The 26797-nt window shown below is 33.0% G+C and overlaps 1 protein-coding gene across 7 annotated transcripts in view; it reads right to left on the reverse strand.

Moving 5' to 3' along the window:
* The window catches only part of raw, a 66637-nt gene that overhangs the window by 23234 nt on the left and 16606 nt on the right, over positions 1-26797 (reverse strand). For 4 of the 7 annotated variants that reach the window (XM_068772646.1, XM_068772647.1, XM_068772645.1 and 1 more), the window contains one exon: positions 7656-7768. In XM_068772646.1, the coding sequence (XP_068628747.1) occupies positions 7656-7768 (113 nt within the window). Of the gene's footprint in view, positions 1-7655; positions 7769-12868; positions 12953-16620; positions 17121-23349; positions 23538-26797 lie in introns of those variants that run through there. The other 3 variants (XM_068772643.1, XM_068772641.1, XM_068772644.1) reach the window with 3 other exon arrangements.

A 26797-nucleotide genomic window follows, 5' to 3' on the forward strand; every position in this document is an offset into this window, starting at 1 on the left:
TTTTGTATAAATAAACGACAAGATGATGTAACACACGCTAACAGATTAGTAAAGTAATCTATTTTAGATCTGCTCTTTAAAATGATATTCCAACTGACTAGTTCAAAAAACAAAACAAAAATATGATTTATAGCATAATTAATTTTAATTAAAAAAAAAAAACTTACTATCTATCCTAATAGTGAAAAGGCTGTGTAGCCCTTTTTAATATTTGTTATATAATGTTATATAAATATTACAAACTTCTATTTTTGAAACGCACTATGCATTACATACTCGTATAATTCTTTATATTTATGCGTGAAGTAATCACATCTATTTTACTCTTTATTACGAGAGTGTACCAGCCAGTGTTTATAATTATATTTTGTATGATTAATGCAAGACCAATTTTGCAAAGATAGACAAATTAAAAACTGAACGAAAAATGAGTCAATCAAGCAGCTAATTGGACAGTCCGCAACTATAAAGATCTTTCTTTTTCCTGATCGAGCCAATTCAGTGTAGGCTCAAGATAACAGATTAATTTACTTTCAAGATAATTTTACTTAAAAAAAAAACAATTTATTTCCATATAGAGAGATGATCAATATAACACGGATAATGTTCAAAATTAAGCTGGAGGCGTTTATTATTGCTCAGTTTCTTACACTTTCTGTCTTGTTTAAACTGAGATAAGATTTAAGCTAATCTCTAGCTTAAATATATTTAAATTAGCTTAAAACTGACTAAATTGACAGACTGTCATTTTCTACCATTTACCGCCAATAATATATTTGTTCAGCATATAAACGTAAATATAATCGTTTTTTACATCGTTTCCAGGTGAAGCTCGTGTAAAAATTGATCGTCATCATAATTATTTTAGCCTAAGGACGAACAATGCTCGTCAGCAGCTTCCTTTGTAGATTTACAACAAAATCGGTAAGAAGCACCCTGCATCAAGCGTCTCCCGAAGACCTTAACGAGGTCATCTGTCCACCTTACAAGTGGACGTCCTGCGCAACGCTTGCAGATCCAAGGTCTCTGCTCCAGGACTTTAAAGGAACCGACGGACATCTGTTCTCTGCGGTAGATGGCCTGCTCACTGCCATCAACTTGCACATCCGTTGAGCTCTTGTATTAGTTTATAATAATTAAAACTGCATCTTGCAGAAATATATGTGATTTATTATCTGACATTTTATATGAAACGAATAATTCACAATGGAAGAAAGATTATATGAATAATTAAGTTTTGTGTTTATATGGACGGTGGCATCCGATAATTAAACATCGATTTCCAACGGTCGATTGACAATACTAAATAAATCTGTTATATCGATCGAATTATTAAATTATTTTGAAAATCAGGGGAAAATTAGATTCCAAATTTAAAAGAGTAAGCGTACGCTAAAATAAATCGTGTATTCCTACTCGAAATTTGAATCACGCCGCTGCTAATAACAACAGTAAACAAGGGGATTAAGTCAGTAGTGAGAGTAACGTCTGCTTACGAGCTGCAATTACGAACGAGATTAACGTTTACGGCGTGGTCACGAGGATAACAAAGCCAATTAGGAGCTACCCGTGCCACGAGTCGTACATATCAATTAACAGAACTTCATAGTAAGCACAACGGAATAACAGAACAATAAACGACTTCCTTAATAAAGTACTCATACTTTAAATGTTTTATTTTTTTTACTGACACGCAAAATACTTTGACATTTAACGAGATTATTCTTGCTGTGATTTAGAGGTAAAACTTGATTGTACGTAAATATTGCACCTGTTTTTTTTTTTCTCCATTTAAGGACATATTGCCACGTATCCAGGTTAAAAGTACATCATCATTATCAATTCAGCTGTAAGACGTTCACTGCTGAATTTAAGCCTCCCGATAGATTTCCAATAAGACCGGTTGGAAGGGGCCGGCATTCAGTGTCTTCCGACCTCCGACTAAAGTTAAATTTGGTATTTTTGATCGATTATTACATCGCATTTGTTAAGTGGTCGCGTGGGTTCAGTCAATGAAAACAGAAAAGACAACTGTTCAAATATAAAAAAAAACGTAAATAAAGTAATAATTTTGTTTTTCACTTTAGAAAGTATAAGTGTTAATTAGCATCGGAAGTAACAAAAAATATTAATCAAGGATACTTAACTAAACTAGTGAGTAAGTAGTCCTTTCATTTACCGTTGAAGTGTGTGACATATCTAGATGAAGTCACACATACAGACAGCTGGAAGTACATATCGGCGTATTTATATAGGCATTGGTTATCACGGTGAGCAATAACGATGAGATCACTGAAGGCGTAACGCAACACCTGTCGCAATAGTCGCGGATATCTAACGGCAAATGAGTACTTGGGAAACAATAAAAAAATACGTACTTAGAACTGTCAATAGTGTTATGATTAATATTATTTAGTAATCGCAATATCTTACTAAGGCTTGGGATAGACATGATTTTATTAAAGCATGACATATATTTTTCCAATTATTTCAGAAATAACAATGAATTATATATTAAAAGCAAAAACTTTTTTCTGTTAAGCATGAAGGATTAGAAAAACAATGATGTGAGGTACTATACTAATTAAGTTAACTGACGTCATGGATAGCGGGAAGTCGCTGGATAGGGGAGGGGGGGTTTAGGGGGGCAGCGCAAGACAGGTCGAACCGTTTCGGTCCTAGGGGAGGCCTATGTGTTGCCTAACGTGGTAGTTATAATCCACACAGGTTCATTTAAAGCTCAAAATTCAATTTATGTTAATTATGTTTACCTAATACTTTTAAGATCAGTTTATATGGCTCAATATTTAAAAAAAAAAAACAAATTCATTTGAGTCATAAATATTTATTTTTTAATAACTTTATTTCAAATTACAATTGAAATAAAATTACAAGTAAGTTATAAATTAAAGACAGCAAATAATTTATAGAAATCATACAATTTAACAAAGAGTCAAAGTAACAATGTTCCTTGTAAAGCAAGGTTAGTTCGCTGACCCTAAATTTTATTAAATATTACATGACATCATCGTTAAAAAGATTTATTATTTATTCACTGACTTTGTATTTCCTTGAATTAACCTACACGAAATGTACTGGTTTATAGTTTTTTTTTATTTCATTACTCACTTTGACGCCTTAAATTTATTTAATTCATTGGAATATAAAATTGTTAAATGCACACGGCTTTTATTCTTAGTGCTCGAAAATTTGTATGTATGGTATTCAACACTAGATAACCCCGGCCTGCCTTGCGTGCCTTCACTGCCTTATGTGGTTGTATTGTTATAAAATACATTGCCGGTCATTTTTAACATACTAAAGGAAATATTTTGGCCAAGTATTATACATATTAGAGCTATAGATAAGATGCATTTATTATTGAACTCCACTCAACCCTTCTCTGTTTGAATTTTATGAAACCATTCTTAGTTGACCTCCTCCTCTAAAAAATAATCATAAAATTACACTTATATGCGCTATATCCACATTTCGCACAGCTGAACAATCTCTGATTTCAAGCCTGATCGTTAATTATTACGCAAAAAAAAGGATCAAACTCATAAAAAATAATTTATCTATGAAGTTATCGTCGATTCTTTTTTGCACATAATTTAATATAATATGATAATTTACGCAGCGCCTTATCAATCGACTGTGATTGTCAATGACGGAAATCATCGTTAAGTATATTTATCTTTATCCACGTCATGACGGGACAGAAACATAAAACACATAATAGTTAAGATTACTCTAATGATCTTCTTATTTATATCACAACAACAATTTATAAGAGAAAAAAGATTAATCCTAATAAATTGATACATTTGATTTGTTACAAAAAAATTAAATGGGTTATCAACAAGACGTACAGCTCATTTGTTGTATCCTAAAATACAAAAACCTAGAAATTTACCAGTTACGCCTGATCCTGACATACCAGATAACTTTCTAGAAATAGTTTAATTTTAATTTATATATTATTATTTAAAAGTACGAAAAAAACTTGTGCTTATTCTTCCGAGAATATCTTGAAGTCAGATGTCCATTATTTGATGTAAGAATGAAACATTACACATAAACAAAACAATAAAAACGCTAACAATATTAATATTTACAGTAGCTTAAGATTTATGAGGCACTAAATGCGAAAGGCCAGACCACGATCTCCGCCGTGCTCGCAAATTGTTTGATATGACATGAAGTAGTCGTAGAAGAGACGGACGGGTGGGCCGCGATTGAAATCTCCGCTACAAAACGCCATTAATTTATTGACTTCAATATTCATTGCCCTGAGGTCACGTTACTGTTTGCAGCATCCTGGACGCTTACCTATGATATTTAATTTAACTACTAGAACTGCCGCTATTGTTTTGATCTTTACAAATATAAACGCATTGTTTTTTTTAATCTGCATATTTGCTTGGTTTGGCGACTTATTTACATGATTGATAATAATATAACATGTGAAACATTGATAATTTAATTTAAAAAAAAAACTATTGAGTTTTTGGCCGGCTATTAACAGCAGATCAGCTTTCCAAGCCGGTGACACTCCTTATAATCTTAAAAGAATCGACGATTCAAAAGTACGTGTATCTACCTGAATAAAAATATTTGGAATTTGAATCTTACCAATAATTAATTTATGTGCAACAAAACTTTTTCAAACTACTTTAGGATTCGGTGATATATTTCTTTATTCTAACAAAGACAATATCAACAAGATCAAAGTTTGGAAGGTGGACTAGTTACTTTGATTCACCATAGCTTGTTATTGGGAGAAAAGATTGAAAACTCACGAAGTGAGTTCATAATAATACCCGGCTATTGCTTTAGTAGGATGCAAAATGTTGTAGATAAATGACGTTATAAAGTACAGATACTAACAGACCTAAATCACGTCTCGGGATCTGTAATTGTTTAGTTCTCGATGAAGAAAGTAAATTAAAGTAAAACTTAACTTTAACTTATCCGAGGAACAGTCCGATGATGCTTGACTAATCATTTTCAGAGTATATTATGTACTGGTCAACTTAGATCAGCTTGGTCGAACTGACTTAACCCGAGGCAAGTCGGATCGCAGACACTTCTAAAGTGTGGGCAAACGTTCGGCTTCAATCGATAAGTCTAACATGTTTAATTAAAAATAAATGCGACATAGAAATAACAATTTTATTTTTACTGATTAATGCTGTTTGCCTATCGGCATAGACAGTTGCACCGATTCGACCTCTACCTATCACCATATAATTCGCCTAATGTAAGTGATATACAGGATGATTAGTAACAGATGTGAAAGATTTAAAGCGGTAGTAAATGTAAAGCTTATTTTCACGAAAAAGCTTTAAATTTACATCTATTTCTAATCAACTATCATCACTCTGAAGTATGTTAAATTATTTTTTTCTACTGCCAATAACTATAGCAGTACTAATATAAATAATTGCAGGCATAGATGGTAAAAATAATCTAAAATTTGAAAATGCTATTTCTTACGATATAGCCATTACGTTATTCACTATTGTAACATGCGTATTCATGTCTGGTACATCTTATCCAAAATATACAAATTAATTCTTATAGGGAACAGGCTAAGCCTAGCTACATTTATCCTTTTAAAGCGTTTACGATATTACTATAATCAAACATCCTGTAAATTCGAAGATCTTACTCTATTATTTTTTAAAATAGGTTTGTCGTAACGAGAACCATGCGTTTAATAATTTCAACTGTTTATCTTGAAGTATGTCGTCATTTATCTCCCGTCAATCTGCGTACAGTCATCGAATTGGATCAAATTACTTCGACGTGATCATACATTAAAATCGATGTGAGTAAACGTTTCGAGGACGTTACTATTTCCTTATGTGCGGTTCACATCACGCGAGTTCAGTATTAATTTACATGAAAATAAAGTTAAACAGTATCTTATAATAATTTATTAAGCATAGATAAGTAAAAAATCAAAGCGCTGATTCGTGTATATTTTGCGGATGTTAGTATAAAAATTACCCGAGAAGTGTTCCATTACTAGAGTTTTCAAATTTTACATTTTTGGTTTAAGATTATGTTGTCAGAAACAATTATAGCGTTTTTTGTCATTGACAAATGCTGTTGCCGTCCCAATTTTTTATGGTTCCCCTAATGTAGGTATTCAGGGATATTGTTGCATATGCAAACTATTAGTTACCATAATTGGTTGTTAATTAATATGTAATTTAGCTTTAATAGTAACATAATGACTACGCTTAGAGGCTCCCTCAGATCGAGCCGTTACAATGTTTATTCTCCGTACTGGAAAGTTGACCAGCTTTAGGAAAGTGAGTCCAATACTACGCAGTAAACCGGTAGCAGCGCAGGGCCGCTCTAAGCCTCCGCCATCTGAATGTCGCCATTAAGCCGACATGTAAAGCTTATAATGACGATTTCATAGGTTAGTCGTCTCAGGGGGGGATCCCTGAGGCGACTTAAATGGTATCCGGTTCGCAGGTGTTAAAGGTTGGGGCCTTCATGGTCCACTCAATCCGAACCCGAGAAGGGTAGCAATGCCAAATGATGTTGTGTTGCTGTGGTACAGCGAGAATGCCAGGGGAGGTTTAATTTCCCCTCGGAATGATTTGACACAGTACTGAGGGGCACCTGCGATTTCCGAAGGAGATCCGGTGGCTCTTCCAAATGTACCAAGTTTGACCACCGAGGGTGTTTTAGTTGGTAGTTATCTTACACAACCGGTCTTTACCTAAGGGCAATGTATCTTGTTTCTATCAGAAGATTTCTCCCCCGAAACCAAAAAAAAGGCTCCGATTACAACTTAACTACCTCGAACCTCGGCGTGATGAGTTGTTGCTGTTATCACTTTGAAAAGATTTACCGATGCTTCTGTTGTTAATAGATAAATATCCATAACACAACACTATTTCTACAAACAATTTGTTGTTTCTTTAAACATTTTGAACTTATTCTTATTCGGAAAATTTATTAAAAACTCTGTTACAGAAAAAAAATACAAGAAAACTATTCAGCGGTAGTTTCCTACTACTATGTAGAGTACTTTGTAAACTAGTGTCAGCAATTTTTCTTCTTTATGTAATATAATTTATATACGTGTATATGTAATAAATACTAGTTTCTTCAGATTAGTTTTAGTGCTCTTTGCAAGTTCATGCAAAAATTATAACAAAAAATAAAATGGAAGTTTTACATTAACGTTATACAAAATGAGAGATTGTAACAGAATTTAGTTTATTAATTATTGTCAGTTTTTAATAATTTACAGTTAATAAAAAGAATAAATTCCTGTGACATTCTCATTTGAATAAGGCATGATGAGTAGTTCACATTTTTTCACGAAATCATAAGATTTATAAAGTCTCAATAATAATTTGTAAAAGGTAAATAACTAATAAAATAATAAAAATATGACATTTTTACCAACTTAAATAATAATTCAAAATCATTAAAACGATAAATAAAAACAATAAATGGGTAATTTTATTAAAAATAAATTGTGTGTGTTTTGTAAGGTATATTTCGTGAGTTGATTTACGTAAGTTATATAGAGATGAACAATGTAGTGTATCGATCAATGTATTATAAAGTATTTGTATCGGAAGGAAGTTCATAAGCTTATAGTAAAGGAAGTGATTACTCACCCTGCGTTTTAGTGGGATATAGCTCGATGTCGTTGAAGAGCCCCTGCACGCGGTGGGCGGGCGCCGGCCTGTCGGGCGGGCCAACGCGGCACTCCCAGGCATTCGCCACCTCCCTGAAAAAACGCATTGCTGTAGGCTCAATATACTACAATCCTTTCTCGAATTCCCCATCCACGTCTTTTAGGTATTGTGCTTTTTGTATTTGATTTATAAAATAAACACAAATAAAAATCTATTTTAATTTTACAAAACAGCTATTAGCAGACCTCCGAACGCTTCGCGTGACCCGCACTGCCTGGTTAGGTGTAACTGCCTAGGTGTAATTTTAAAATTTATTCTCGGTAATTGTTAAAAGGCAGTAATAAGAAATTAAGTTTAAAAATAAACATTCTCCTTCAATTTCCCTTGCTCGTTGAATTTAGTCAAATACATTCTTAGCTGATCTTTACTTGAAAGTAATATTCCTACCAAGTTATAGATGGAAATCCTATATATATTTTTAGGTATATATTACATATTATTTATAAATCAACATGAAGATCTGTCCCGCAGGTTATTTAAGAAACTCCATAATGTTATTAATCCACATTATTTCAGAATTACTTTGCATCAATGTTTTGGAAATCCATTGCAATTTAATTACCAATTAATGTGTGTAAAATGTATACTTATTAAACGTAACTAATTACAATTTTATTAATTTTTAGAAAAGTTTTGTAATAAATTATACTAGGCCGTAAAAAGGCCTAGGATCTGCAATCAGAGGACAATTGCTTAAATATTTCATAATAACTTCAACCTTAGAAAGTGCACAGCGAGACGTGGCCCTCCGACACAGATTTCCACAGGAATAATTATGACAAGGGTATGATATATATGCCTTTTCTCGCACCGCTTGGCATGCGGGTTGGCGTGTGCAGTTTTTTTTAATATCAAATACGTTTAGATGCAGCTGGCTATAGATTTTTTAACCCTGGCTGGCTGTTATGGCAATCACAGGAGAATAGTTTGGAGACTATTCTACACAACGGTTAACCACGAAAAAAAAAATTTAGTATCAAATTTATTTAAAAATAAAAACATCAACACAATAGTAAAAATGTTAAGAGTCAAATAAATAATTATTACACTTATTTTTCCAACATTAATAAACCTACCATATCTCATGTAAAGCTTTTAATTGTCGACAATAGTATATGGCCGAGCTATTTTATCATTACAACTACTGCATATCCTGTTACCATAGACATAACATAGCTACGAAGCAGGTTACTGAGAAACGCTTTATCGGCCCGTGTCAGCCATTACCATGTGAACTGCGAACTATCGGTACACTTAATCTTCATGTGTGGCAATCGGTGCTATAGAGTTACCATTCTCCGCGTATACATTTCAATGTTACGCGACACCTTTATCAACAATTAATCGATAAACAATTTAGCACTGATTTTTCTGTCTTGGTGTTCTAGAAACCAGCAGCGTGAACTAAGTCTTAATTTTTTTTTTATAATAAAATGAAATTTTAAAATATCTAAGCCACTGTTCAAATAAATTGATAAAATGCCTACGAAATAATCCTGTAAAAATATTTTATAAAAAAATTTGATAAACATGGCATTAGAATTAAAAATACAGAGTGTTTTGTTAAATATGTAATAAACTTAAAGAATAATCGTTTTAAATTCGTATTACTACTACATATTTAAAATAATTGTTGTTTACTTTCTGTACCTGTGGACATTGTGCTGAAAGAAATTACTAGTCCGTCGCAATTAAAAAAAAATAAGTTAATGCAAAACAGGATGAGTGTAAATAGATATAAAAGCTTTTTACTGACAAACGAGCGAGCGCTATACCTTCACCAATTAAAGCTTTACAGGTATAATTACCTGTATAGAATAAAAATATTTCTAATCAGATTCTATCACATATAACGTGTCTATAAAATAATATTAACACGTAATTAAGATTAAAATATAATGAGCAATACATAAAATAATTTTGTAGCACTATTTACGTCGTATTGTTTTTACGAACGTTGTACAGTGCGTGTCATGGATTTGACAAAAACAACTACACTACGAATTCAAGGTCGTTTTTTGTTGTTAGGTAACTAATAAATGAAATCATTTAACATCTTTGTTACAAACGATAGGATACCAAACACAACAAACAAAAGAATTTGTTGTGCACGAGCTATGCATCATATAATATAAATTCTTAGTTATAAAATGTTTTTTATAGATAATGTAACGTTACAAGTTAATGTCCCATAAATATTAGTTAAAATTTTAACCAAAAAATGTAAGCACGAGAAACATCTCATAAATCGCAATACAGCAAAAAATTGTTCAACCCTTGGCGGGGAACGGTACATCTCAAGTGGCGTGGGGTCGTAGAAGCGTGCTATTGATTCAGCGGATCTTTGTTTTCATATGAAACATTCCAATGCGCCCGCGCACCAGCCACGGCCGTTCACATCGATTGTCCGAGAGATCGTACGGCTGGCAACCACCACCATCCGGGAAGTACCGAACTGCGATGTAAAATCAGACCAGGCCTTCGGCCCACTTGGGTAGTGGGTTTTAATTAAATATACATTTTTTTTTCCTGTTGCCGAGTTGCTGTTTTCTTTCACCTACTATCAACAGTCTTTTAACGGTACTATAATAATATTTCATTTTGCATGTTTTCGGTCTTAAATATCGACGTTGTATGAGACAGACAGAATCAGTCGGGCAAATTAGCTCGCAAGTGGCCGGCATATGACGGTTTTCTCGTGACATTTACACTTTAACGTATGTAAGCAACAGTGATTTCATATAAAAGAGTGCACCGTCAAACGAAATATCGAAATAATGCCCATAAAAAGCCTTACAAATAACAATTAGCCGCAAACTCAAGTTCAGTGAAAATAGTTTATAATTGTGCGTTAAACCATGAATGATTTTTTTACATCGCAATTATTATAAGTTTTAGATCACAGGTGAAATACATAGATTGAAGATAAATAAAGATGCATTGGGATTGTTTAAAATCAGAGAAATCGGTGAGTAAAAAATTATGAAATATAGGTCTTTTACAAAGGAAACAAGATTCATACGATTGATTAACGCAGTGACTACTTGAACCATCTCCATCTTTTGTATTAAACCTCCAAATAAAAATTGACGAGCTTCCAATTAAAAAAAAAAAAAACTAAAAGGCTAACATTTTAAAAACTCTAAGATCAAAACCTTATGCCTCATTGATTGCCAACAAGTCACGCAGATATCCGTAGCATATACGTAAGGATTTCTCTACGATGTCAAATCAGGAATGAGGAGTAGAAGGGAAAAAGAATCTGTAGACGAGCGAAAGTTATTCGTTACTTTCGGGTGTGTGGACATAGCCCAGCGGATTGGTAGGTTAAAGTGGCAGTGAGCCACCGTAGCGCGCGGAGCTGATGACAGTTTAAACCACGAACCGATAAGGCAGCGTAAAAGTTTACTTGGACGGACGACTTTGTTCAAGTCGTCACAAGACGCTGGATGTAGACCTTTTCCTACCGTTATCGAAAATCTGTGGGAGAGGCCTATGTCTTACAGCTAAAATTGCGATGAAACAATATCGTGAAATAAAATAATGATATGTACTTTACTAATAGAGTAGTTAAGTGCATATGTTTAGGTATTTGAACATAGTCCGTTCCAACAAGAAGGGCGTTGTTTGGGTTATTGACGATGAGAGCACTGTTTTCGTCGGAAGTAACAAAGTGATTTATCATTCCTTTGTGTGACGTGGCGCGTGTGTCACGCTAACGATCATTTAGTTCATGCGGTTACCATTTCTCAATTTACTTTACAAATTCGACGCAAGTGATTCAATATATTTTGTAATGAAATTGAAAGCTGCTTTAAAGTCATTTTGTTAATAAATGTGCTAATTCATTATTGGTCCCAATTTGTCTCGTAACTTTAAGTCCAAAGTGATGTTGTTTGTAAAATCTTAGTATTATCATTAAAATTCACTTTAAAAAGAAAAGAGAGTAAAGATTTAGTACTCAATAAAGAAGTGATAATATTATTATAGGGCGCATAAATAAAATTATTTCACTTATTTGAATGGCAACAGTTTAAAAAAATACGTAACCTTTTTAATTGATTTTATGCGGTTATCTACTACCTGCCTTATCACCCGATTCCGACTTGAGGTTGATTTAAAGGTATAAAAAACTGCTAATTATGCCGTGTCTGGTTACAGGTGTAAAAGCTTTAAAGCGTTGAATGTATAGCTCATTTTCAGCAGAAAGATTTAAAGCCTTACACACATTTTCAGTTACCCTGAATAAAATGATTACTCTGAAATATGTTTTATTTTTTTTTCTATTAGAATGCTTCAACTAATAAATTTTGCTGTGATGCCGTAATAGGATTGGATAACTGAAGTGTTTGTGGATGTACGAAAGGAATGGAATGATTGAGAAAGGAAGCTGGAATTGTAGAATGATAGAAGGAGGAAAAAAGATATTGTGCACTATGGAAGACGAGAACAAAAATAAAAATTCTAGTGAAAATTTTTTTTATTAAGAAATACAAAACCCTGTTCCCAATTAAATAGGGGGTGGAAGGAGAGGTCCCCAATAGCGAGGGCCATGAAAAAAAAAACTAATAAATTTTGGCAGTAATATTATCATTACGTATTTATTATTTCGGAATCCATTGAATTTTGATTTGGTTATACCATACATTAATTGAAAGCAAATGAGCTATACAAGGGGGGGGGGGGATATCGCTCTTGCAACCAATGGCAGTTGGGACGAAATATTCTCTAGTGGCGACCACGAGCTGGTAGACGCGGCATGGATAGGCTCTCCACTAGGTGGAACGACGACATGGTCAAGGACGCGGAAAGTCGGTGGATGCGAGCAGACCTGTCATTATCATTCATTATGATGATCTTTGGGGAAGGCTTATGCCTTGCAGTAGGCGTCTATCGGCTAAAAAGAGTTATACAATCACATAATTATAAGTATTACACCGATAACCAGTTACCTTGAATGCAAAAACCGCTACTTATATATTACAAAAACAAAACTTATAAAATTATGTTTTTCAATACTATTCATAATCTAACAGCGGGTATATAACGACAATGCATTTATAAAAATGGTATACAGTATAAATTGCAACAAATTCCTTAAGTAATAATTGTTGAAAGGAATAAATACCTACCGGTTGACGTAAACAGATTTTAGAAGTTCACATTCGCACAGTGAGTCGGTATACACACAACCGAAGGTCAATATAAACACCATATACTGCATACGAAATATAAATTTAGAAATTTGATTCATAATTTATATATGCTATTATAAAATTGCAAGAAATAATAAAACATTTACAGAACCTATCCTTCCACTGATTCAATTAGCAGTTAACGGAAGAGTATGACGTGTAGAGCATTGACAAGCATAGGGCGCATCTCGGTCTTGACCTACAAGATAACCTCTTGGGGCACCGCCGGGCTGTCAATTCTATTTCCATCGGATACGATAGTTAAAAATCATTCATAATACAATCTACCAGTATTACAAATACGCATTATTACAAAAAATATTCATCGAGAAATTATCATAAATAATTCTTAGGTACAAAAGAACTCGAAAATAAAGGAAAATTAAACGAAGCCAGGAAAATTTTCATATTAAATATTATATTTGTTATACACTACGTACAATATTTTAAACGGTCGACTTATAAAAGGTTACGTTGTTAGTAAATAATAACATAAAATTAAATCGTACTAGAAAAATATCTTATTATATTTTTTAGTCCACTTTTTATACCATGTAACTATATAATCATGAATTTATTTGAATTTTTATCATTCATTATATTTATTAATTTGATATTTTATTGTGTAGCAACATTCTTAAATGTCATACTGGCATATTAAAAAATAATAACTCCAATAGAATAATTAATATAAAAAGGTTACCAGGTTAGAAAATTAGTTTAAATTTTGTGTTGTAAGTCAAAGTGAATATCGCACGCTATGTAACGTACAATTTTTTAAACAATCGTTTTATAAAATTTACATGTGTATAAATAAGAATAAGTTATTAAATTATGTTAGACAAACGTGTTGTTATATTATTTAAACCCTCTATTTAAAGAGCTTATCACAGTTTGCAATTTTACTTCATAATTATTACTGTTTCTTATTTGACGTTTTATTATGTAGCAACATTGCTTTATACTGACATATTTTAAATAGTGAGAAATCCAACAGCATAATTACATTGTAGACAAGATTGAAAATATGTTACTATGTTACTTTAGTCTAAAGGCAAAAAATGCTTGTGGTACACCACTTAAATGTTAATTTATTGGATACCTAATAGCAAAAAATTTACATCATCAAACTTACTACATCTAGCCAGCGGCAGGATCGATCAGCAAAAAGTAAGGTTTTTATAAACATTAGCGTATATTATCAATCTTAATAACTAGAATAGGTTTAATGAGTTTTATATGCAACAGTAAATGATGTGAGTCTCACTTATTATTTTTTTATGACTACATTAATCACATTTATCATCAATTTAATTGTATCAAGTAAAAACATTAGGATGTAAGAACGGATCATTATTTTTCAAGAAAAGACCAAAGTAAGCGAAATACTAGATAAAATTTTGCAAAAGAACGTAAATAAACTGACGTATCCCTCTTATGGTGAATATTTTATTTTTTTAAATTTGCTCTTGAGAGACGATGGCATGTAGTAAGGAATGATTTATTGATCGACGATGATACAATTATTCCTATTATACAATTGGCGTACTAGTGTAAATAATACATTATAAATAATTAGCTTGGAACAAAAGCAAAGAAAACAATCCGCACATTGTCAGCTATATATAAAATTTAAAAATGACTGATGAACTGATGAGGTCAGAGCCGGTGCTAATTCATTCGTAATGTTATTTAAAACTTGCGTTAAGGCAATAACATCGCTGATTAGGGATTCTAATTTTTTTTCATTTTGACTGAATACGACAAAAAATTGGCTTTATAACTATACGGTTTCTGCACATTTACAAATAGAAAAGCAATGCTAGTTTGACTACTATACTGCGTATATAACAGTATGTTTGAAGGGCGCCTGTAGGTAAATTACTAAGTTGTTGAGACATGTCATTATGTGTCTGACAAACTTACAATCAAGCAGACAAGCGCAATGCAGCATTTCATATTTGAAAAAAAAATAGATTTAAAAAGAGCTTGGCATTTACGTATATAACAGATGGTGTCAGTGTTGCTTGCATTATGTCTTCAGTGTTGTTTTTAAAGCGTACAAATAATTAATAAGCAGAATGAAATCTGATTGTATACATGGCTATTAAAAATATTCTAATCAACCTCGTAATTCCCCGTGCGTTTTTATAAAACATTGAAAAGTTATCGATTACGTATTAGCAAGGCATTGTCATTAAACCGATACGAACGTGGAGAGTAAAGATTATAAACGCGTGCGACCCAGCCGGTCGAGCGTTTACAAAAATATGCCATGACATCATGGTGTGCGAGTGAGACCTTTTATTGCCTTCTCGCTTATTATAAATACTCTATCGGGCGCATTTTACTCCATTCGCGTGCGTTCAATTAGGCACGACGGATTAGCAGATTCGGACGTCAACGTTACATTAGTAACGATACGAGTCTTTCGATTATTGAGCGCAAATAAAAAAAACTGATATATTGAGTGTTTAAGTTTTTTTTTTATTTCACCTTTTGATTGCTGAATATTGTTGTACTACATGAGCAATATTGATGTCCGCAAGCTGTCATGAATGATGAATGCTTTGTAAAAAAAGTTAATATGGTTGACCCTGTAATTGAATCTGGCCGCGATCAATAATGACGATGCCCCACTTCCGGACAGATAACGGTGACGGCTACACACGTACACACTTTAGTACGATTTGTCTTAGTGAAAATATTAACGATACCACTTTATTTAATGGTTATTTTTTGTACATTTTTATAAACATGAAAATGTGTACGTTTAATCCTATAGGATTTCCAAATTTGTAGCATCGGTAATGTTAAATATTATATTGTTCAAAACACTGAAATCGTAAAAAATTATTACTACGCTCGATTCCCGAACATATCACATAACTAAAGAAAACGTAAGTATTTAATCCCTAAGTATTAACACAGTTGAACATGGCAGAGACATTTTGTAGAGTTAAACGTAGATTTAAATGAATATGATGATATTTTAAATAATTTTTATATTCCGAGTGGAGTATAGCTGAGTGTATTAACATAACCCGTACCTATAATAGCTGCCAAGAGGTCGTGACTAAGTGACGAGTTTTTGGATCTGACGTCATGTACATAAAGTTGTTGACCTAAGTTAGCGCCTATTCGTGTGCCGCTGGTCATACAAACGTTTCCCCAAACACACCTCATCATCACCTGCGCGTTATATCGCTCACTATTTAGTTTAATTTGTCATACCATTAGGAAGCGGAAAAAAACAACTATGACTTCATGTCATTGTTCCCAACACTTGTAAACATGAGAACTGCGGAGTAAACATAAAAAACACTTGGAGTAAAACTCATCATCTATGTACTACGTACTAACAACCTAATAAAAAAAAAACTTGCAGCAAATCAGTTATTGAATGAATCTATCGCTGCATATTTATAAAAACCGCCAAAACTAAATTTATTTATAAATAATAAATATAAATTGGCTCCAGTCGGGCAAACGTAATTAGCAACTTCACCTCCACCCCACGGGCCGAGTAAACAAGTCGCCATGATGTCATGTCGATGTTGTTGACCCACAGATCAGATAGACGTCCGCTACTCATTTTGGACGCGCATACGCTACCAAATTATTAATTCGCTGCCCGGACTCCCACATCAATAGCGATGTATAATAATGAAATATGATAGAGTGCTTACCTGGCTAACGCCCCTTTTAACTTCTGGTTAATATTTGATGGTGTCTGTTTACCGATGTCCTCTGCATCGTTTTGTGTTTCATCAGGTGGTTGGTAAATGGTGGGTGAGGGCACGTCGCAGAGCAACGGTTCCATGCGACAGGAGATCGGGGCTCGTTTGGGCGGCGTGGAGCGCGGGTACGTGTGATGCCGAGAGGAGCTTGCAGATGCCTCCGTGCATCTTTGTTTAGGCAATGTCCTGGCACACAAAGCACTTGCAGCGTTCTTGAGATGCGTACGAAATCTGTTATTACTCTGAGCGCTTAAAATTGCCCCCTCCATCATAGAACAGTTTATCAGTGTATATTCGAATCCATTATGTCTTCACTGTTTTCTTACTTACTACATTTATTATCTTAAATCATGTTAATTTTAAAGGCGATTTGATACGTTCACTATACACTGCTTTATAAATGTCTTCTTTATTTTTTTTTCCTTCACCGAGCCTGAACATCTTTTTGACTAACACCGCAAACAAAAAGATGCTTGTAATCACATGAAGCGTTTAAATATTTTTAAAACAACGATCCTTGTATTTGAATATAATTAACTAAAATAATAAACGTATTAACTAATACGTCATTAAAAATCCTTAAAGTAATTAAGTAATACTGATATTGATATTTATAAATTCACAAATGTAAACAGTAGCAGCACGCACTAAATTGGCGGTGCAACTGTCTAAAGAGTGAATAGAAAAATCTTGTACACGAGCCGCGGTCTACTAAACTCGCCGCTCGCCGGTACACCTCGACTGCATTGCGGCAATCGTTCTATGTAGCCGTGCAACTAACTGAAGTCTAACAAGTCGTGCCTAAGTAAACTTTAGTTAATAAACTTGTAGACTTGCGTTTTTAAATCTTTGTGTATGGGTAGATGGTTTAAATGTTACTTAATAAAAAACAGATGCGGTTCCGTGTTGCGCATACACCAACAGATTTGCGGAAGGTTTGGCGAGCGGTCAGAGACGATGGTTGGGGTGGGGGGTCGGCGTAGGCGCGCTGACATCACCGTCGAAGCCAGCCGCTCTTACATCACCGGCGACTGCCTCCCACCGACCGAGCGGAGCCGAGCTCTCCGTTACTTTATCGATAATACATCGTTCACGTTCGCCTCTATTGTCGGTCGCACGAATATCGACTGTCTGTTAATACGCAATGTCAAATTTTTACTCGTATTATGATAATTTCAATAATAAGTAGCATATACAATTAAGTTAACATATTAGACATAGAAGACTATGAAGTTCTGCTGCCTCTAATCTACATGGCTTCTTAAATTTATGAGAATATTTCTAATAAAATATTGTTTTAACAATTTCAAACGGCGTTCATCTAATCTTTTATTCCCGTTCCCGACTATTTTGTAGCACACAAGGTTGTCGGGTTGTCCTACCTGCTGTTAAATATCTATTTTTACAACTGAATGTGGTTGGTTCGATGAACGCAAAATGAGCTCACAGTATTTTTACGTGTTACAGTGTTGTTTGGTTTTTTAATTACTTTTAATTAATTATAAGGTTCAAAGTCGACGAAACTGCGACAGAATCCTTTCAATTTTTGTTCTTGTATTTCTTATGTCATTTATGCAATCGAGGTTCAATTTTAATCCTTAGATCATTATATGGAAGTAAATCCATTAACGGTAAAAGGTTTTTTACAATTTTTAGTCTGCGAATCGAGCAGAATATCGATTATCATTATGATTAAAAGTTTTCAGTCGTGGGATTTAATGATTTTCAGGGTTAAATATATCCACAATGTGCAGCCTAATGGAATATTACTTTAATATCACATTGATCCCAAGTAGATAGATTAAAATCACAGGCACATAAAAGAGTGGTCGTAAATTAAAATAACACTACGGCAGTCCGCTTGAAAGGGTTGGCAGAGATGTCTGTTTACTTTGCTCTATCCTGGCACACATCACTTTTTACGTCTGCATTGCTACGCACAAATAAACCAAATTCGATACATGCGAATATTTCCTATAATATTTCTAATTTTTATATTATTATATATATTATATATATTTCTAACGTTTCTAACTAGATAATATTAAAAAAACATTGGTCGAATTTAAAAAAGAATAGGTAGATAAAATAAATTAAAATAATTTTATGGAAAATATATATGCATTATATTAACATTCGTGACAAAACTATAAATGCCTATAATTTCTTGGTAATTACAATATCACATATGTTTGGTTGCATGACAACTGCAAATAGTGTTATTTTCGTAGATTATCTGCGTTAACTATATACTTAATTGTCATCAGCCAGATAACAAGTTCTTAAACTTGCGTAAGTATTTTGCTGGGATCAAGGCCGCGTGTCGCCCACTTTACTGACATAATTAGACGGTTTATTCTTGTTTCTATTTCATACCATATCATATATCTTGTACTTATTTCTGTTATTTCATTATAGTGTAATATAAAAACGTTGTAAATCTAATGTGTGCAATGATTTGTTCAACCTAAAAATAGTAAAAGCAACGCAGATTTTAACAGATTCAGAACAATAACTTAGTTCATAGTTTATGGTATATTATTTGATAACCACTGCCAATTGTATCTTGTTAACAAAAATAAATCAAAAAATCGAATTAAATACATAAATATTAAAGGTTATTTAAGAAAAAAGTTTTCGTATTCAACCGGATATCGAGGAGGCAGACATTTAACAATAATGGTTAAGGCTCGTTAAATCCGTGTGAACGATCCCATACAATTTGAATTTAAATAAATTCGTTCACGCAATGCTGTGATGATGTTTAAGCGAATTGTGTATATCAATGGTGTCCATGTGCAAGCGAGCTATAATACCAATATATAAAGAACGCGGTGTTGAACTTTTAATATACTTTCAAATTATTTTGAAAATAATATTTTACTTAATTTATAAAAGAAATAACAACAACATTTAGTTTTCTTAACTTGAATTATTAATGCTTTATGTAATTTCAAAGAAATACCATAGTTATATCAGCTGCCGGACGACCACCGCTAGACAGAGGGCTCCCAGAAAAATACCTAATAAGACCAGCTGTAAGGGGCATTCAACGCCTTCCGAATAACACTATTGATTAATAATAGTAGTTAAGATTGTCGAAATGCAATGTTAATTTTGTATAAACGTTATTATCTTGGTGGTGACATATTTTAATAAACAGTGAAATTGCCTGGAGGCGAAAATTCAATATCTTCTATGAAGTATCTTACAGTGGAGTAACCCATTTAGCATACTCGTACATATATTCTTTAATATTTTTTTAAAATCTAGCAATAGAGGTTTTCCGTATACATGTTATTGGAACCTATTGTAGAAGCGTATAGTACCGTGCTCACAGAAAGATCTAACTCGATGAAGTCTAAAGGTAAGGAAGCAAGGTACAAATAATGATCACAAAAACTTTTTTATGTTTATAATACATATCAGTGAAGGGAGTAGAAGTGTATACCACATTTCCCACGACAATGATATTAAATTGGTTTATCAATCTCTGCGGGACGGATGCGACGCGGCGGTGTCGGTGGCCGCCGACCGCCCGTGGGTGTCGCCGGCAAACTTTTATGACTACGTAATCCTTACAAATGTTTTATATGCGAACTTAGACAAATTTGCATGAAAATACATGTTTTGATTTCGAAATATCGTCGTCTATTATGTTCACAATCAAGATACTATTGAGAACGGGAATCTGCCGAACGAAGTCGAGAGCCTTGCGTTCAATGCGAGAGATTGTAACTTGTGATAACTGCAAACTGAATATGTTGATCTGATTCATGTCACATTGTCATTTGCTTGTGTCGGTAAAGTAAAGTTTTATGGCAAAATATTACTTAAATTAGTAAACTTGTAAACACATCAAATCACTTGGTAAAACATTAGGTCGAATAGGTTTGAACAGGGCGAACGGATGTAAAAGCAGATGTAAAAGCTTTTTTTCTACGAGATCGAATCGAAAACGGGGGAGGATTCGTAAACGAACGAAAGGTACCGACATAGCCCAAATGAATAGCAATTTGGAATAGCAGACAGGGCGCGCAGAATAGGATGTGCGCTTTCAGGTCCTGGAGACCACGAACCAGCATCCTATTCTGCGCTTGCATGCGATTGACTTTTGATTGAGTAATTTTGTGTCTTTCGGCGACTTTAACATAATAGGCAGTTTCCAGTCGATCCTTTTGGAACTTTATAGGGGACGTCTATATTCAGTAAAGGACGTCTTACTGCTAAAATAACTATGACGATAATGATGATACAATACTTAGTTATTAGATTCTGTCCAAGAAATTTTCTTTATATTCAATATTATTAAAACTCGATGTACCTCGAACAGTAGCTCCATCATGGAAAAGTCTTTAAAAACATGATAACATGATCTATAAATCAAATTTACTCCCATGCGATAAGAACGTAAGTCTTAAAATCATTGTCAATAACGGGCTTGTCCACAAGCGCTTGTTTCCATAGCTCATAACCAGATGCTTACAACAAAAATATACACAAAAACCAGTTTATCAACCCACAACAAGTTTATCTAAGGAGATACAGAACAACAGGTTACAGAGCGGTACAGAAATTACAAATAAGTGTTGGTTCTACAGCTCGAGCGTAATTGGCATCAAATAAAATCTTATTATTTTATTGCTGTGGTAAGAATTAAGAATCATAGTACCTAAGTACTATGATTCTTAATTTGTTTCTTTAAAATATTCTTTCATTAAAAATATTTGTAAACAGATATAACTTATGGCCAGTTATCAGTAACAAATTCAAGTCTTAATTTAGATTTCGTTTTTTGAAATCGTTAAATGCTTTTTATCAATATAACATATTATTTGATAAATATATTAGATACTAATCAAGCCTTGAATCGATCCCCCTGTATTCGTCTTAAATAGGAATTTAAAGTTAAGCGGATGTGTCTGTTTATGCGGTAATGTTCGACTTTCTGGACATCTAAATTACCGGTTAAGTTACAATGTTTTAAAATTCAAAACCTTTACCATAAAATTACTAAAACAAAACTTCTACTTCAGAAAATGCATGTATATTATTTACTACAATGGAAGTACTATGTTTCTGGAACGATAAGGTTTGACTTAAAACTTGGTTGGAATATTCCTTTCGTTGAGTAGAGATCCGTTAAGTAGGTGGATTTCACGAAATTCCATCCGCAACGACAGTTGAGTGTTCATTAAAATGCATTTTTTCAAATTAAATTTTTTTGGCCATGTTAAAATTTACATAAATATATTATGAAATTACACCCACTAAGGGCAGCGCGGATCACACGAAGCAGATAAGTGAAAGCTAGGTAATAGTATAGAAAACAATAAAACATTGAAAAAATAATAGGCGGCTATATGTGAGTATTGCTACTTTCTCTGTCAGGTGCGAGCTGTAAAATGACGCTTGGTCCGAAATTTTTCACCGTTAGTCGGACCGATACCGCAAGAGTGATCACTATATAACACTTTAATATGATCTTATTGAAAGCCGTTAGGTTACAAAGATTAAAAAATTTCAATAAACAGATATACACATATACGTTCGTTTCTCTCTATAACACTATCGACCTACATTTTTAAAATCATCTGCTCAATGCATTTATTCACGTAGTTTCTAATGAACAATGTTACATTTGTACGTATTAGGCTTTTAAGAACTTATATCCTCAAAATTTGAATAAGTAAATATATAAAAATTAAAGTTTGTAACTTGTGCCCGGGAACATTAATAAATGTTTCAACAAAACAAGTCGGGAGATTATAAGAGCAGCGTAGTGCAGAGCGAATCAAAACAATTTCGCTAAATAAATTCGTGTTAATCGTTCTGCGGACAGCGAATATTTTAGTGAAACTATCTATTGGTCATTCAACTCTGAATTGTCGAGTACGTCGGTATGTGATTACTGTAACTGGATCGTGTGCGATGTTGATGTATAAGAGCCTAGCGCGCTACGAGGGAACGCCGATTAATTAAATATGCCATTTAATTTGATACCAGTGGAAGTATCTTGACTTTTACTTTATAAATATGCAACCAATGTGATTATTAAGACTACTTGGCAAGCATAACAATAGCAGAAAATGCTTTCAAATATATTTACTTTTATTTTTTCACATAATGTTGGACATCAACATTGTCAAAGCACGTAATCAGTAATAATCTCTTGAACATTATATAATTGGAGCGATAGCATACTAAATTAAATATTGACGTTTTAAACATATATTTATTTTGAGTATTTTATTATAAATATAATTTTTTTATAATATTTATTTTGTTGTGCCTTATATATTTTAATACGAAGACTTGACATAATTAAAATTAAAAAAATCATCAGAGTTCATTTCAATCGAAATGAAGAAAATTTTATACATTAGACATTTTTCTGTCATTAAATAAACGATAAATAAAAGTAATAATTTGGCTGGCAATTATAATCGGCAAAAAAAGACCTTGATCCGATGCAAATGTTAAGTCATTGTTAAATCGGTTTAGAACTGAAATATCAATAATCGATTTCTTCATAAAACAAAATTGAAACTCGTACCCATTTAATAACGAAGACAAGGATCAAAGAGGATTATATGTGTATCCTGTACACAGTACGAGTGATTTAAATACAAGGATTGTGGTTTCAAAAGACGCCAGTTGACATTGCGTTGTATTCACCTTCGTATCACAAAGTAATGGCAAATTCCCAATAAAATCACATGTGTAAAGTAGGTTCACAAAACATCACTAGATAAATAATCGCGATGGCTCCGTTGGCGCGAGTTCTGGTCCGACGCGACGGTTCCATGCGGCGAAACTGATCGCGCACCACTGAAGACTGGCGAACGATAGCGCGTGCCCGACCCTAAGCCTCTACCACTACACCACGGACGAGTCGCAACTGTCGACGCGCAGTAGCTAGCGCGAGCTTTAATAATATTTTAACCAGAAATACAGTTAATTATAACCAACAGAGCCTCTTCGGTTTAGATGTGATAATTTTTTTTAAAATTGTAAATGTAAAAAGAAATTAGCAAAAAATAAACACGTTTAAATATCGTGAAATAATCACGTGTTAGCGTACACGTGTACGTATAGGATAGTTATTATTAATTTATGACGTTTATAAAAAATCCAAAAAGTTTCAGTTGGCAACCCTCACTAATCTATTAGAAACGTGATGACTTTAATGAGAAAATAATTTTCAGAAAAAAACGTTTATTTCTTTTAATCAATCTTATCAGTGTTATATTGATTTCGAATGAATACAGCTTGATAAACTTTGATATGATTACACATTTATTACTTGTCGATAAATTAAATTTTTAAGCTGGCGTTCCCTTCTCGTCCTAAGTTTTCATTTTGGTGTCTAAACCTTACAAGTTGGTACTTTTTTATTTGGCTTACATTACGTAATTCTTAACAACAAACTTGTAGTAGAAACCATATAATTCATGTACTTTTGTGCGCTTGTGGGATAGAATTATTTTTTCATACATTCGTTGATAGATAACAATAAATATTTACGTATAGTAAATATTTCGACTATATAATAAAAACCGGTACAAAACGAAAGGAAATTATCACTTTTCTTTTATTTATCTGACTTGTGTATATACGCTTACACCTTTTCATATTTCGGTGCTCATTATTTTTATATTTTGTTCCGAAGTCGCAATTTAGCTACATTTTTACACACATGAAGCGAATTTTCCAAGTATATTGCTGCTTTATGCGTAAAAAAAAAATGATTGACAGACAAGAATAAATTCTTATCAACCCATTATAATAACTGACATCATTCAACTATTGTATCGTTACTTATTTGTTAAGAGGATATACAATTCTTATTACACTGGCCTAAAACTACTCTTACTATTATATGCTATCATGAACTTCGAAAATTTTTACCATTCATTGTCATAAATAAACGTAATGAATATCCAATTATATATATTTTTTATAAAATATAAGTTTTATAGTCTTAGTCGGAAAATTGGATGAAAGTTACACATTTTGTATATCAGTAGAGACTGTATAATGTTCAATCTGTTAATTATAGAACTAACATTAAGATGACGACCCATGATTTAAATATCGAATAAAAACAATAAAAATAATTTGTTTACTAATCTTCATAATTAGTCACTGCCTTGAGTTTAATGCAGTACATAAATATAATATGTCGCTAATGTATTATGAAATCTACATATTAGTATAAATTACATAATTTTACAATGAAAAATATTATTAAAGTAAATTAAAAAGTGTAATTAGAGATTATCGTTACAAGTTTAATAGTTTACCTATGAGAAAGACTATCGAAGATTTCAATATTTAAAATTTAAAAGAAAGTGCTTTAAAAAGAAGTAAAAAAATGTGAGAAACTACTTACTATCATTAACTGACGATGAGACTATAGGTAATCATCGGGGAGTTAAAATTTATAATTGTTTTAAAAATATTAGCATTAAAAGTTCTGTACAATTGGTTTACACAATGTTGTCTCCTCGCAAAGCGAATACATGTCATTCTAAAACTTTGGACAAGTATTGTAGAGCACAAACAAAATCTTTTCAACTCTCCATGTGTTATAACGACCTGTTTATTATAGTCTATTAATAACAGGCTTATCTACAGATATAAAACTAGAAGTTGTTAGAATTGATTTTTTAGTGACACGAATCAGTTTTTTTCCGTTATGATATTTGCTCATAACAATTACCACACTGAACGATGACCAAAAACATATTTTAACATCAATTGAATATGCCAATAGCTCACATTCTAAATTAGAACAGAAGTTATTTTAATAACATCTGAAGTAAGGAAGTGTTTAAAAAAACATATTAACCTTGGAAAATCTTACTAGTACTTAGATGAGTCAGATTGTTGACAAAAAAGGAAACTAAACAAACAATTAGGTACTAGTATAAAAGCACGAATATGAAGATAAGAATAAAATTATTAAATTCCGTGATATTAAGCTGAACGCGCAAAGATACATCACGTGAGTGGCGACCTTCAGCAAACCCACACGCGGGTAGTCAAATGCACCTCATATTTGAATTCACTGTTTACGACATAAACTAAACACGAGGCAAAACAAACGTTATACCATCACTGCAATTGACAACTTTAAAATATCACGTTAGTGATGTAACACATGTATTATTATATTATATTTTGTAACGTTGTATGTTTTGCTTAGTATCGGATATCATTCAGTCGAATTAGTCCGCTGTCTCAACGAAAGAATGGAATCACTAACATGATCATCTGTCTGGAGCGTTCTCCTTAACAATGTGGAAGTATGGGGGCTTTCCAATCCAATGAAACAAATAATGTTACGGCGAAGATTCTGTGGGGGCCCCCGAGCTCTGTTACTATTGAGAGTCTACGTTGAACCAATTAAGCATTGCGCCACTTACCCTGTTACAGCTTTAATGCTAAGCGACAAATAACATCCATCCGTGATTAAAAAACACATTGATGTTAACATATAGCGAATATCGTAGTTGTAATTATTAAATTACTTTAAATTTTAAACAATGTATCATTGCAGCAGTAGAAGATCCACTGTTGGACATAGACCTCTTATAGATTTCGAACTAGATGGGTTTGAAGCGATCTGTATCCGGCGTTTTCCGACCTTTTCCGATCTGTTTCTGATCTTGCGGGTGGACGTCTTACGGGTATGTGGTCTTCACCACAGAATCTTACAAGGCCCTTATCGAACAATTGGGCAATGTATTTTTGTTCGTCTACGGATCTCCTCGTACCAGATTCAATCTCCTTAATTAAGTTATTGGGTTTGCGAAATAGGTCTGAAGTGAGAGACCATGTTTCTGTGCGTTAATTAATGAAAAATTTATAATAGACAAATATGTATTGGTAACACGTTAGGAAGTGAGAAAGTTCATGTTATGTAACATCGTCGTCAGAAATTAAAAAATATTTCATCTTGATAAGAACAAAGGGCACATGTTTCAAAGAATGAAATCACTAGGCTAGTTATATGAATTTTCTATGTATGAATAAGTACAAAAATATTATAACTATTCAAGATTTCCAATAATTAGTAGTTTCATGTCAAATTTATTATAAAGTTCTGCTTATTGCTCAC

This window comes from Battus philenor, unplaced genomic scaffold (genome assembly GCF_028537555.1).
Source record: "Battus philenor isolate CCGP_79_NKW_IND1 unplaced genomic scaffold, ilBatPhil1.0.hap1 SCAF_5, whole genome shotgun sequence".
Classification (NCBI taxonomy): Eukaryota; Metazoa; Arthropoda; class Insecta; order Lepidoptera; family Papilionidae; genus Battus; species Battus philenor.